The sequence below is a fragment of the Camponotus floridanus genome, unplaced genomic scaffold (assembly GCF_003227725.1).
Source record: "Camponotus floridanus strain SB8 unplaced genomic scaffold, Cflo_v7.5 scaffold399, whole genome shotgun sequence".
NCBI lineage: Eukaryota > Metazoa > Arthropoda > Insecta > Hymenoptera > Formicidae > Camponotus > Camponotus floridanus.
The window spans coordinates 1-16491 of record NW_020229546.1 but is presented as its reverse complement, the minus strand read 5'-3'; the positions used below and the strand labels follow the sequence as shown (position 1 = coordinate 16491).

The window sequence follows — 16491 nt, the reverse complement described above, 5'->3', positions numbered from 1 at the left end:
GTAACAAGAGGTGGCGCATGGTGATAGACTACCGCGCGCTAAACGAAAAAACCATAGGCGACGCGTACCCTCTACCAAATATCGCCGAAATACTGGATCAACTAGGCAGTGCAAAATATTTCAGCGTTTTCGATCTCGCATCCGGTTTCCACCAAATACCTATGGATAAAACGCATGCGAAGAAAACCGCGTTCTCCACTCCCCATGGGCACTACGAATTCAACCGTATGCCCTTCGGCTTGAAGAACGCACCCGCAACGTTCCAACGACTCATGGACCAAGTCCTATCGGGTTTGCAAGGAGCCGAGCTCTTCGTCTATCTCGATGACATTGTGTTATACGCGAGCTCCCTACGCGAACATGAACTCAAGTTCAATAAATTAGCGGAGAGATTAAAGAAAGCCAACCTAAGACTGCAGCCCGACAAATGTGAATTCCTGAGAAAAGAAGTCGGATATTTAGGCCACATTATCAGCGACAAAGGCGTAAAACCGGATCCCGAAAAGATCCGCGCAGTAAGGGATTTCCCCAGGCCAAAGCATGCAAAAAACATTAAACAATTCCTGGGCCTCGCGGGCTACTATCGTAAATTTATCCCGAATTTTTCCAAACTCGCGTTCCCCCTCACGGAATTACTAAAGAAGGATCGTGAATTCAAATGGAACCCGGAACAGGAACAAGCGTTCACCACTCTCCGCGATTCCCTGTGCACGCAACCCGTCCTACAGTATCCCGATTTTACCAAACCCTTCGTTCTCACAACCGATGCCTCGGGATATGCCATAGGCGGGATACTAAGTCAGGGAACCATTGGAAAAGATTTACCTATAGCCTATGCGTCACGCTTGCTTAATGACGCAGAAAAAAATTACTCCACAATAGAGAAAGAGCTTCTCGCTATTGTGTATTGCGTGAACCACTTTCGTCCCTATCTATATGGACGAAAGTTCGCGCTAGTGACGGATCATAAGCCACTCGTGTGGCTACACTCTGTAAAGGATCCTACCTCTCGACTCGTCCGCTGGCGTTTAAAATTGGCCGAGTACGAGTATGAGGTAACGTACAAAGCGGGAAAGACTAATGTAAACGCGGACGCACTTTCGCGAAACCCCATCCCTATATCCGCCAGAGGAAACTCTCAAATCTTAGTCCTCGAAAATGAACCTCTGTCACCCGAGTCAGATGAATCTCTATTTTCCACAGTGCCAAAACCGGGCACTAACGAAAGCGGCACGCCGACCAATGCGGAAAAAACACCCCCGACCTTGCCCTGCGAGCAGCTAAACGAAGCTGAAGAATATGTAAACAGCGAAAGCGAACTCGGCACCAAAAGCGACACAGAATATGAAAGTAGCTCCGAGTCCGATGACGACGAACAAGTGCTCGAAAACCCGAACGAAACCGCCACTATACGAAATCCAACGGGACCTAACATAATAACGATCCCCGACAATTTCACCACGCGACGCGATAACCTTGTTATTTTCACTACGCAGCAAGGCATCCCGATCGACCAAGGGGCTCGCATGCTCGCAGAAACGAATTCATTACCTTTAATTAGAGACGCGACACTAGGCAGAGCCCGCGTCGACCGGAATGGCTCGCGACGAATCATATCTTTAATCGTCAAAGATAGAGTGTCAGGAATAACGGAAAAGGAGATTATTAAGGAAACAATCCACTCCTTGCTAGACGTCGTCACCGAACTCGATCTACAATCGATCTCTATTGCCAGAGGCAGCATTGACAATGTATCCTGGGAAACAGTATACATGCAAATTATTCGAATCCTGAGCGAAACCAGAATTAAAATTTTCGTTTGTAAAAATGATATTACCATACCAGCAGAAGGAAACAGACAGCAAATTCTCTCGGAGAACCATTGCTCTGCCGTAGGCGGACACAAGGGTGTTACGAAGACGTATAACCGCATAAAAAAGAGATATTATTGGCCAGGAATAAAAGCGAGCGTTGAATCATATATAAAGAATTGCCGCGCTTGCCAATTAAAAAAATTAGTAAGAACAAAAACTCGACAACCTATGATACTTACCGACACCCCTGACTCCGCCTTCGACAAAATCTCCATGGATATCATGGGTCCTTTACCAACGACACATTCAAACAATTCTTACATACTTACTATACAGGACCTGTTAACTAAATACTCTCTCGCGATACCGCTCCAACGTGCCGGAGCCATAGAAGTAGCCGATGCGCTCACTAACGAATTTATATGTATTTTTGGAGCTCCCAAGGCAATCCTGACCGACCAAGGACTGCACTTCCTAAATAGTCTTATGCGAAACGTCGCGCGTAAATTTAAGATTAAACACTATAAAACCACAGCATATAGACCACAAGCCAACGGTTCAGTCGAAAGATCGCACCAAGTCTTGTGGGAATACCTGAAGCAATTTGTAGACAAAAATAGCGAATGGGATAAATGCTTAAAACCCGCATCCCTCTCATACAATACAAGTGTTCACGAAGGCACCTTGTATACTCCGCACGAGCTCGTGTTCGGTAAAATGGCACGAACTCCCACGAGCGACCCCGCTATCACAGACACAACGAACGAAAGTTATACCGAATATCTCTCGTGTTACGTTTTGAGATTTCGTTGTTACGTCTCGATCGTAACTTCTCACGTATTTATTTGTTACGCAATTGTAACTTCTCTCTATTTCTTTTTCAGGGCAACCTGCCAAGCCGGCTATACCCTAGGACGCCGAGAGACTAAGAATCTTTTGCGCTTCTTTCAGGAGAGGGATTGACGATGGGAAATAAATTAGGTGCGTTGAACCTGACCCAATTTATCCTTTTTGATCTGTTTTCTTTTATTAGTTTACTTCCTTAGAGCTTTACAAATTTTTTATTATTGTTATTATTGTTATTATTTGACAGTTGTAGATAGTGTATATCGTTATACGTATAGATGTGTGTATGTAGTTAATGTTCTTCTCTATAGCATTTCTAAGGCGATATCTAGATATGGTTATTATTCGCGGTTGTTGAAGAAATTATCTCGCTGCAAGTATTCGTAGATCTCGATAAAATCTTCGTCTGTTAGTCCTGCGAGGGGTTGGATACTGCTTGGTAAGACTAGGTCCTCTGGTTCCGGGTAGAAATTTGGTTCAGGGGGATCCAGAACTTGACCTGGGTTGGATGGACCAGCCTCAGTTTCTGTGCTTTGTTCTATGGGTCTTCGTTCTTCCGGTATGGAAGGAAGATCTTCCGGTGTCCTGACCGGCGAGTAGCTGGGATTAGATGAATCCTGGATGGGGGAGTAATTGGGCGATGGCGGCCTGGCTCTGGGCTGTTGTTCCTCTTGAAGAACCGCTGGAGGGTTTCGGGGAGGACGATAAGGGTATGCGCGGGAGGGCGCGAAACTACGCACTGGAGAGTACCTTGTTACTCTGCTTGTTAAGTCGTTCTCGTCGGCAAACAACTGACGAGCTGTAGGGAGCCTAAGTACCGACCGGGAGGCACGCCTGCGGCGTATACCCGCGGCACGGAGGGGAATTTCGCGTCCAACGGAAGAAGTTCGGCGGGGGTTAACCATCTACCGAGGGAATACGACTATTTAGTATGTTTGATGCGATTGATTTAACACAAAAGGGGTTTACTTACGATGATGCGTAGAAAGGTACCTGTTAAGATGAATGGTTTTATAAGGTAAATGTAGTCACAGCAAGGTGGTTCATAGAGTTAAGACGAATAATACGGCTTAACGGATTATTGTGAGATAAACGAATGTAGATTATGATAGTATATCTCACTAATTTCTCATATCATGGTTGAAACGTTCGGCTATATACAGTTCATTGGGGTACAGCAATTAATGATTTATTTAATATATTTTGAATTTTTCAGGGGCATGCGGTTGCACCGAGAGGTCCGGAGATTCAGGGGGTACAGACGAGGATACGGGTAAGAGCGGCTGGCTTACTTCAGATAAGTATAAAATTCATAAAATGTTTTCGATAGTTAACTTGTAAGCCAGTGCATTAATTCTATTATTTCGACAGATCCTCTAGGAGCGAGTCTTAGATTCTGAGTCTAGTATCGATGTGCAAGACGTCACGTCACAGCGGCACAGGATCCACGGAGAAATTCTTTCAGAGAAGCTCTCCGTGAAAGCGGCAGAGGAGTAGAATTTGCTACTCAATGCACATCGAGTGACTAACTCGAACGACGCTACACTCTAGGATACGCTTTGAGCGTTCTCAGAGGATCGGTTGAAATTTAAATTATTCAACTCAAAGAAGGATTTAAAGTCTGTATACGGAAAGGTAGGATTCGGGGAAAATTGTCGTACAACGAATGATAATTTATCTAGCATATACTGAATTTCCAGGAGCATGCGGCTGCACCGAGAGGTCTCGAGATTCAAGGATACAGACGAGGATACGGATGAGAGCGGCTGGCTTACTTCAGATAAGTATAAAATTCATAAAATGTTTCGATAGTTAACTTGTAAGCCAGTGCATAAATTCTATTATTTCGACAGATCCTCTAGGAGCGAGTCTTAGATTCTGAGTCTAGTATCGATGTGCAAGACGTCACGTCACAGCGGCACAGGATCCACGGAGAAATTCTTTCAGAGAAGCTCTCCGTGAAAGCGGCAGAGGAGTAGAATTTGCTACTCAATGCACATCGAATGACTAACTCGAACGACGCTACACTCTAGGATACGCTTCGAGCGTTCTCAGAGGATCGGTTGAAATTTAAATAATTCAACTCGAAAGAAAAATTTAAAGTCTGTATACGGGCAAGTAAGATTCTGGGAAAATTGTCAATAGGCCTAGAATAAATCGAACTAATATACAAAGTTATTATCAAGGTTGATTAAGAATGATTATTATTTTATTATTTCCTTACCGGATGACGGGATCAATGGATGAATACAGGCACCGCTGCTCCTTCCCTGGGTTGCTCGACCTCGGTGAGAACCTGAAGAAGTGGCAAGGCAGCGCAGAGAATGGCCAAAGAGTCAGAGGTTGCTGGATGGTAGCACTTTATTAAAGTGTTAATGTTGATACAGCTCTCTTAATAGAGATTGAGACTAAGTCCCGAAAGAAAAAATCAAAATCGCGACTAAGTTATTTTCGAATAAGTTAAGGTGTCCGGTAGGCTTCTAGGTTTTTCCTCTTCGAGAGCTGGAGATCTGATGGGCGTAGAGAGAGCTGAGACACAGGCAGGCGGCGAGAGCGCAGACTTGACGCCCGAGGTGCCTTATATACCTTCCTCTGGTTCGATGTTTAATGGTAGGGAGAAGAGGTGGGCCTCTTCGGTGATTGGTGGGTCGGCTGCTGGGGCTATCCCTTCCTGCTATGAGTTTGCGATGTGGTGGGTGAGAGTTTCGTGGTAGGGATTGCAAGTCTTGAGTCTTAGATTTATTAAATAATTTTAGAATAATTTTTAATAATGATTTTTAACAATCAGAATTTTTTTATAATATCATATTTATGTCATTAGAAAATTTGAGTTCGATTTATAGCAATTGTTTAAATTTTAAGTGATATTTTGATAAATTCTGATGTATTAAACCATTATTATTACAATGATTTTCACAATGGTGCACATATAGTTAAAATTAATTAATTAATAATTAGTAAATTAATAATTAGTAATAATTAGTAAAGAAAAATTTAGCATTTGGATTGCTATAAGAGGTTTTTCTTTGCAGATTCTAACGCAACGGATGCGAAGATGGCTTATCTCTTATTCTAAAAATAGATATGCTGGGTGTCCTTCGAAGAATGCTCATCGCATTCTTTCTCTTTATAAGACACGTTAGTAACAGTAATATTTTTTAATGAATTACCTTTTAAAATTCGTTTACGTGGTTTAAATTGGCATATTACACGTATTATTTCCAGGTTTAATAATTATCTTAAGACTAATTATTAAGATTTATCATTTACAAGATATATTTTTATTTATTTAATAAAGGCTTTAACAATTAGAATTTTTGTGGTTTTATATGTATATATTTTAAAATTTTCAAAGTCGACTTTTAATGATTACTCAAGTCTATGAATAATATTTTAATAAATTCTAATGCGTTAAGCCATTATTATTACAATAAATTTTACAATAAGAATATATGGAAATTAATTATCGCTTCGCTTAATAGTTATTATGTCGCTAAAAGAAATTTTATTCTTACAATTCTCGGAACAACGTATGAAAAAGCGGCTCGTTTTACTTCTAAGAATGATCACGACGGATGTGCTCGAAGAATTCATTGCACGCTCTACCGTGATCTTTTATTCAAGAGGTCTTTTGATTCTGACAATATTTTATTCTTTGAAGATTTTCATTTGGGCGACTTTTATATTAGCACATATATATATATATATATATATATATATATATATGTATAGATATGTATTCGCATATTGCTTATGAAAATTGATTTCAGCAAGTTTTTACTGAATCGTATTTAATAATCATCGTATAAGATTAATAATTATTGTATAAAATCTTGGGGTTATTAATATTAATTATTTGTTAATATTCGTAATATATATATATATATATGTTTTGTGTGCTGATTAATTTTGTCGCGGTAGCAGTCTATTATATCTCCTCCTTTGTTTTATTGTTGAATTTGTTACAAAATGTATATGCATATAGTATGCATATACATATAGGGATACTGTTGGACAAGTTAATATATATATGCTAATTTCTATCGCGAAACTTATTTATTATATTTATACCTTTATTTTATTGGATTTTGTTATAAAGTATATATGCGTATATGCGAATTTATTCAATTTACACGTCACATATAGTATGCATATATATGGGGATATTTCTGGACATGTTAATATATATATGTGTCAATTTCTATCGCGACGCGTATTTATTGTATTTATACCGTTATTTTATTGAGTTTGGTTATAAAATATATATGCGTATATGTAAATTTAGTCAATTTGTATGTTACATATAGTATGCGTATATATAGGGATAATTTTGGACAAGTTAAGATATATATTTGTAAATTTCCATCGCGACGCTTATTTATTGTATTTATACCTTTATTTTATTGAGTTTTGTTGTAAAGTATATATGCGTATATGCAAATTTATTCGATTTATATGTTACATATTGTATGCATATATATAGGGAGATTTCTGGACATGTTAATATATATATGTGTCAATTTCTATCGTGACGCGTATTTATTGTATTTATACCGTTATTTTATTGAGTTTGGTTATAAAATATATATGCGTATATGTAAATTTAGTCAATTTGTATGTTACATATAGTATGCGTATATATAGGGATAATTTTGGACAAGTTAAGATATATATTTGTAAATTTCCATCGCAACGCTTATTTATTGTATTTATACCTTTATTTTATTGAGTTTTGTTGTAAAGTATATATGCGTATATGCAAATTTATTCGATTTATATGTTACATATTGTATGCATATATATAGGGAGATTTCTGGACATGTTAATATATATATGTGTCAATTTGTATCGCGACGCGTATTTATTGTATTTATACCGTTATTTTATTGAGTTTGGTTATAAAATATATATGCGTATACGTAAATTTATTCAATTTATAGGTTACATATAGTATGCATATATATATAAAGGTGTATATTTTTATATATTAACATATGTTAATTTTTTGTCATGACGATTGTTTATTACGTCTCTACTTTTATTTTATTGGATTTTGTTATAAAATATATATGCATATGTGTATATGTAGTCAGTTCATATGTCACATATAGTATGCATATATATGTACATAGAGGTATATGATACTGGATAATAGTATAATATTAATAGAGAATACTTTGTTAATGCTTAATTATAAAAGAGAAGTCGATGTATTAATTTGGTTTGCATTCATGCGAGCGCGAATTTAGATCTTCCCTCTGCCTTTAGGTCGGGAGAGGATGTTTAAAAATTCCAATGGAGATAACGCGACGTGCTGGACTTGGCCTTGCACGCTTGTTCGACTCGTAGAGTTATACGCGTAATATTCTTTGTGCAATATTATTCGTAAGTACACATATTATTTCTCTATTTCTCTCGTGTTTTCACGTTTTATTTCCTTTGACTTAATGATATATGTATATTATGCATGGTAAGAAGTTGCTGTCATTATATTCATTGTTATAATTTTTTATTTTTATTTAATGAAGTTTTTAAATTTAGATTCTATTTTTTTTTTGAGTGTTATTTCACACGTTATGCAGCTGGGCCTTATTCATTTCTCGGAAGATTTTAGTCTTACATTATTAAATTTGCATATGTTCATATGCACGTATATATATATATATATATATATATATATATATATATATATATATATATATACGTATAAGAGTGCTCATATGTGAATGTTCGTGCATTTTACAATTGTGTATATACATTTTATATTCATAGTAGCTATAGATGTCCATCCTTAATATTATTATTTTATTAATTCAGGTGATACTTTTGCCAGGGGGGTACCCGGTGTGTAGGAACACGAATATAGGGTGTCCATATATTTTCGTCATATGAAGACTTACTAGTAAGTAATATTCTGACATAATTATACTTAATAAGATTTGGTATTATGAAATTTTGTCATTAAAGTACATGAAAAAGGGGGATTATTATAGTTGAAAACTTTTTATATGAAGTGTTAATATTTTATAAGGCTTGGTACATGCATTCATATATAGAAGAGTGTGATCGTAAATGTTCGTGGTTGATTTTTGATGATGTTCATTGGCCTTATTCTGATTTTTTAATTATTTTAATCTAAATTTTATATTATTTTGTTCATTTATGCTAGTTGGTTTTTCTTTCTTTTCATTGGCTCATGTGTATATGCCTTAAGCATATAGATGCTATCCATTTTGTTATACTTAATGCTTTGCAAATTTTTATAAAACATTGACAGCCTCGTGTTAGAAATTATTATTCTTACGACCAAATATTATTTTACATTAATTTTTCAGGCATCCAGGAGGGGGGTCATGTGACTTCGTCATATAAGGTATTCTTATTTGATTTTCAGGTAAGATCACTTTAAATTATTATTTGTGTTATGGGCCGCTAGTATTTGGTTAAATTTCGTTATTAGCTTATTATAAGTGAATATTTTATTTGTTAAGGTTTTATTATTCATTTATTATTGGTTATAAGTGTGGATGCATATATATATATATATACATATATATATATATATATATTCATATGTATAATTGTTAGAATTATTTTGTAGAATTTGAAGCTAGATTTTACTACCAAAATTTTGTTTCTGAAATTTTTTAATCATTAATATTTTTATTAATTTATGGTCTAAGAACATATATTCATTTTTATTTGTTTTTAGGTGTCAACAGGTTTAGCAAGAAAAACAAGCAGTGCTGAATTAAAATATTGATGGTCAAGGATATATTATTATTTCTAAGGGTAAGTCTTATTAAAATTTATGCAAATTCATTATTGTTATTATTATTGTTATTAGTGTTATTATTATTATTTGCATTTAAGCAATTTCAATTTTAGTCATAGAGAATTATAAGTACCATATAATTTATTAGTTTTATCAATTGTTAAATTTTGGTTATTATCTTACGTTTTTATTTATAATTTTGTCTTTACAGGTTTCATAGGATATTTATTAAATGTTCATTGTTAGTTGGGAATTAATATATATATATCTTGTAATTATTCAATGGCACTTAAATTATATTATTATAAATATTTTAACATTTATTATTCTGGTATTTGTTATGTTATCCTTTTGACGATATTAAGTCGGATACTAGTAATTTTGATTTTTATGATATTATTTAGAGGGAGAGTTCGTTTGATATTTATACGATTTTGTTTTGTATTTCGATTATTAGTATCGTGCATTAAGTTTTACGTGATATTATTTAATGCGTAACTATTATTTATTTGGTTTTATGATTTGTAGGTTATACTGGGAGCAGTATATCGACGGTCAATGGAAAATAAAATATTATCGTGAGGGGTTACATCTATATACCCAATATGTTGGAATTATTATCCCAGAGATGTATACGAGAGCATTTTCACCCAAATTTGGACGTCATTTTTTTGATGAATTAGTCGACTAGTGTGGTGATCTACTTGGTCATGGTATCATGATTATATTATTTTTATAATTCTATTGTAAAAGATCTCGAAGTTACAACACTTTTGGTTGGTAAATTTGATTGTTAGCATCATATTTATACTTCTAGTGAGTAGGGACTGTTATTTTAGAACTATATACGGGAGCATATTAGGACGTGTACTTATTTTGATTAATTAATCGATTAGTACGTTGATCTACTTGGTAATGGGATCACAATTATGCCCTTAGTATATCTCTATTGTAAAAGATATCGAAGTTACAAACATTTTAAATTTTTGTTCATGGGGTTGCCTTCAAAATTTTACTGCTAGAGTAATCACCGGGGAAGCTACTAGAAGGTCGTCAGATTTTTATCGTTAATCTTTATTCGTTTAATGAGTTATTCCAACAAAGTCTACGCTAAATATTGGCTTTATTTTGTATTAATTGTTTTATTTCTTTTACAGGTTACCGAATGGGAGCGTACATATATCTATATACGGGGAAGAGGAGGGTTGATGGATCAACATTTCTACGTCGAAAATTATAGGGGTTATTTCAACGCATAATTTTATAAATATATATATATAAACATATATATATATATATGTTTTTAGTTAAGAAGGATTTTTGATTATATAAGTATTTTTAATGGTACTGCTGCAAGACGTACCTATTAATATTATGTTATTATATTTTTAACACGTTTGAAATATTTAATTATTATATTTTTAATTATTTAAAGGCGATTGTGTTGCTCTTTGTGATTATATAATATGTTTTGCCTGTCATGTCCTATGCATATTAATTTTTAATCAATTCTGTCAAGTATTTTATCAAGTCTGTCGCTAAAATTTAATTATTAAATTTTATCGTTAATATTTGATTCTTCCAATTATATTTTATTATTGATGTTTCATTAAAATTTTGAGATTCGTTAACTAATTAATTTTTCTCTTTCAGGTGCAGGACTACCGTGGCTTTACTTTTAAATGATATTTGGATTTGTCGATGTCGAGGTGGATGATTATTAAAAATCGCTCACATCGCGGGATTTTATATAGATCTTGATTGTTAGTATTAATTTCTTTTTAGAGGAAGTTAAGGAATACAAGGTTTAAAATTATATTATTAACTAACAAGAATGTGTATACATATATGTATCAAAATTTTAATATTGGTTTGTATGTCTTTAGATATTAATTTTATAAACGGCATACAATAAGATTTTATAAACGTCGATACTTTTGCTTTATATAAATGAAATATTGAATTATCATTAATCATATAATAATTTTAAATTTTGATTAATGCATTAAGATTTCGATTGTTCATATATCAAAATGATTTTATCTAATTTATTACAATTTGTTTAGGAATACTGTTGCTGAAAATATCTTTTATTAAATTCTCATTGGTCAAAGCATTGATTTCTCAAGGGATTATTATTTTGTCTTAGTTTATTCGCGATATCCGTGTAGGACAAAAATCGTCGTGTTTAATATATGTACATGTATGTGTATTAATTATATTTTTATTATATATTTTTCCTACACGTTATTAGAGAATATATTTATATATATATTCATTGGGGAAAGGAAGCTTATAAATCATTTCATATTATGGTTTGATAATCATAAAGAAATTACATAAGTAAGCGTAAATGTTTCCCTTTGTATGATTATTGTATATATTTATAATGTTAACTTATTATTTCTTTTGTTATTACAAGGGATTCTATATATGTATATATTAATTATACGAATTTAATTTTTCTATAACATGGCGATTGACTATTATTGTTAGTAATTTGCCTTACGCGTATTTATTTATAATTAGATTATGTAATATATGCATGTGTCCGGTGTACATATTATTAAAATTTGTATCCTTAGTTATTGGTTGGACATTTGTCATGAAATAATTTAGTATTAGTGTACAGCGTTAAATTGTGAATTTTTATATTTTGATTATATTATCTTGGAGGGTCATTATCCTCTTCAATTATTTTATAGGAAATTGTATATAGACCTTTTATTAATTACGATTTTCTTTTTCAGGTTTCTAGTGGTGAGAATCTACATTTAAGAGAGAGTTTACGTGGAAAAAAGAGAGAGATGTTCAAGCCCATGATTTATGCTACAAGATTCCAACGATATATATAAGCATAGACGTTCTTATTATTATTATATTTTATTTATTCTTTTGGTTCAACAAAATGGTTTATAAATCAATTTTATTTCATTGAAAAAAACTCTTATTAATTTCTGGTTAACACATACTATATTTATTTAATAAATTCTGTATGTCATAAAGACTAATTAGGGGACTTTTATTTATCCGACAGATCAATAGAAACAGATACGGATTTTAATTTTATTTAATTTATTCTCTTGAATTTTAAGTCATTATATTTATAAATTTTGTTGATGATCAGGTACATTTTGTTGTTCCATTTTGTGTATCTATGTGTATGTCTTGGTTTAATAATTAGGTTAGTAGGATCAATATAGCGATTTTATTTCAATATATGTAATAGAATTAATCATGATCAGATATACAGGGTCTACCAAAAGTGTGGAAACCCCTAAATATCTCGGAAAATATACGTTTTACAGAAAAGTGTTTCCAACAAAAGTTGTAGGGTTTAAGAAGATCTATATACTGATTCTATCAGTTTGACCTTGGATGGCGTCGTCAAGGTCAGGTCAAGGTCACATTGACTTTTTTAAATGACACCCCTACATTTGATTGCATATTCTTATAGCTTAATTCATGAGCTTTCCAAAACACTATAATAATGTTCATTTTTATTAAGTACTTTGCGAGTTATGAGGGTTGAATGATAGAGTAGCGCCGGTATTAACATTATCCAAGGTGTACTACATGGAGGTTACTCGCTCGGATTTGCATCTGTTGTGTGTGTGATCCAGCTAACTAAGGCAAGATCGGTCGTGGATCCAGTCAGCAAAAGCAAAGACCCAACCAAATTACAATCGAGCATTTAAAGACCTGGAAAGCAATCGACATAGTAAACAGTAAATAAATTTGTGGATGCTCATTTATCATAATAATTGTTCGAAATGTGTGCGTGTGCGTGCGTGCGGTGCGTGTATACAGAGATCAGGTTAGGTTGCACCAAACGATTGCAAATGTGTTTCAATGTGTTAAAGTAAATGCTGAAAGTGGCTGCCATTTACTTCCTGACAATATGCTAATCTTTGGTAGAATGTAGAAATGACTTTACGATTCGTTTCAAAAGGTATCAAAGCCATTTCATCCCTTATTCGCTGTATCAATTCGTGAATGGTTTTAGGTTTTGTTCTGTAAACCTTACTCTTCAGATATCCCCATAGATAATAATCAAGAGGAGTTAGATCTGGTGACCGAGGTGGCCAATCCTCTCCTCCCTCATTTCCGTTCCTTCTTCCTATCCACCGTAGCGGAAAAGTCTCATTTAAATACGACGTGGTCCTGCACCAAAATGAGCAGGAGCTCCATCATGCTGAAACCATATTTCTTGGAAATTATTTGGAAAAGTATTCTGTATGGCTGGAATTATTTGATCAACAAGTAATCTCTCATACCTTTGAGCGTTCAAATATTCTTCAAAAAAAAACGGCCCTATTAAATAGCCATCTATTATTCCGCACCATACATTTATTTTTTGTGGATGTTGTGTGTGAGTTTCCCGCACCCAATTCGGATTCTCATCTGACCAGAAACGAAAATTTTGATTATTAACTTCTCCCGTTAAGGTAAAAGTTGCCTCGTCTGTGAAAACAATTTGATAAGGGAAGATGGGCCGGACATCTATTAGTGCCATCATTCTTTCACAGAAATGTATACGACGCTCCTCATCTCCGTTTTGCAATTCTTGAACGTATTGCAATTTATATGGATGGAACTTGTTCTTCTTTAAAATTCTCCAAACCGACATGGGAGCAATATCGTGAGTTTGAGCGACTCTCTGAACACTAGAATTGGGATCTTCAATAAATGTCTGCAGAACATCAAGTTGTTTTTCTTCGTTGGTTGCAGACAATGGTCTTCCTGACTTAGAGCGATTTCTTACGCTACCAGTTTGTCTAAAACGTTCTATTGTTTTTAACACAGTGGACTTATTAATTCGACGGTTCGGATACGTGTCATTAAATAATCGAACGACATCAGAGAACGATCTTTCGTTATCACCCCATCCACGCATCATGAGGATAGTGATTCTTTCACGTTCCGACAAGTCGCCAGCCATTTTTAAAACGTTTAATTTTAATTAATCGTACGTTGTATTTGGACGATAACAATTAATTTCTGCTTGCTCAAAGCTGAAGTTAGAAGGTGCTCGTTCTTTGATAGCTTTATACATTCTTAGTTGAATTTTAAATGCGAGTTAGACTGCATGTAGTGCGTCACATAGCGGTAAATGAAGGAACTAACGAGACGTTTCATACACGTTTTATGGAGCAATTTTTTGGCAATTTGACTTCAGCGAAATATGAGGATATGTTGAGGAATCGATCTTGCCTTAGTTAGCTGGATCACACACACAACAGATGCAAATCCGAGCGAGTAACCTCCATGTAGTACACCTTGGATAATGTTAATACCGGCGCTACTCTATCATTCAACCCTCATAACTCGCAAAGTACTTAATAAAAATGAACATTATTATAGTGTTTTGGAAAGCTCTTGAATTAAGCTATAAGAATATGCAATCAAATGTAGGGGGTGTCATTTAAAAAAGTCAATGTGACCTTGACCTGACCTTGACGACGCCATCCAAGGTCAAACTGATAGAATCAGTATATAGATCTTCTTAAACCCTACAACTTTTGTTGGAAACACTTTTCTGTAAAACGTATATTTTCCGAGATATTTAGGGGTTTCCACACTTTTGGTAGACCCTGTATATATATATATATATATATATATATATTATATATACAGGGTCTACCAAAAGTGTGGAAACCCTAAATATCTCGGAAATATACGTTTTTACAGAAAGTGTTTCCAACAAAAGTTGTAGGGTTTAAGAAGATCTATATACTGATTCTATCAGTTTGACCTTGGATGGCGTCGTCAAGGTCAGGTCAAGGTCACATTGATTTTTTAAATGACACCCCTACATTTGATTGCATATTCTTATAGCTTAATTCAAGAGCTTTCCAAAACACTATAATAATGTTCATTTTTATTAATATTTGCGAGTTATGAGGGTTGAAATAATTTCTTAATTTTACATACATACAAAATATCTAGGTAAACCATTCATTTTTCGATTATCTTACCTTCATACTTTTATGTACAAAATAATTGAAGGAATCAATTGGTGTAAAGAAAACATACAGTTGTTTTTTAAAGAAAAAATATGTAATTTGCAATTAAACAATTCCATATTTTTTCTTAAAAACAACTGTATGTTTTCTTTACACCAATTGATTCTTTCATTATTTTGTACATAAAAGTATGAAGTAAGATAATCGAAAAATGAATGGTTTACTAGATATTTATGGTTTATGTAAAATTAAGAAATTATTTCAACCTCATAACTCGCAAAGTACTTAATAAAAATGAACATTATTATAGTGTTTTGGAAAGCTCTTGAATTAAGCTATAAGATATGCAATCAATGTAGGGGGTGTCATTTAAAAAAAGTCAATGTGACCTTGACCTGACTCTGTTGCGACGCCATCCAAGGTCAAACTGATAGAATCAGTATATAGATCTTCTTAAACCCTACAACTTTTGTTGGAAACACTTGTTCTAATAAACGTAATATTTTCGAGATTTTAGGGGTTTCCACACTTTTGGTAGACCTGTATATATGATTAAGTATATATATATACGTCATAAACTATGCAATTTTAATAATGTGTTACGTCGGCTGAGTTCACGATGTCTGTTCTTTCAATCGAAAACGTTCTTAGAAGTAGATCAAGCCGATGGGTTTGAAATTTAAAATAGAGAAAACTCAACTCGGATAAGACAACCAGAGGTGCCAGTCGAGATAGCGCAAAGAAAATTTAAATAAAATCTTTTTTTATTTTAGCGAGCTACGGAAATATAAGAAATTCAATCCATGCGTATCAATGAATCGTCTCAGAAATAGAGCCTTGGTGTCGAGAAATTGACCAAAAGTAAATATGAAGCAGAGCCATAAAATTAATATCGCAGTGCTGGATCAATAGGCCCAGTCTCAATCAAGTTCGTAGAAGCATAAGGAAATCAGTTGCTGCCCAACTCTTTACTGGATGGTGAAGGGCAAACCTGTTAGAGAAAAGGGCTTAACCATTAGAGGTCTAAGACACCCTCTCTTCCTAAAAACGTAACCCTTGAATCCCTAAGAAGGGAATAGTAAAAATTTTT

The 16491-nt window shown here is 34.0% G+C and overlaps 1 protein-coding gene across 1 annotated transcript; it reads right to left on the bottom strand.

Moving 5' to 3' along the window:
• Positions 1 to 2996: 2996 nt before the first annotated feature.
• On the bottom strand, positions 2997 to 4981 carry LOC112638886 (proline-rich extensin-like protein EPR1). Its single transcript, XM_025411371.1, has 3 exons — positions 4885 to 4981; positions 3634 to 3653; positions 2997 to 3565 (listed from the first exon to the last, which is right to left on the bottom strand). Exon 3 carries the CDS (start codon positions 3563 to 3565, stop codon positions 3002 to 3004), a length of 564 nt encoding a protein of 187 aa, XP_025267156.1. The 5' UTR covers positions 3634 to 3653; positions 4885 to 4981; the 3' UTR covers positions 2997 to 3001.
• Between the last annotated feature and the right edge of the window lie 11510 nt (positions 4982 to 16491).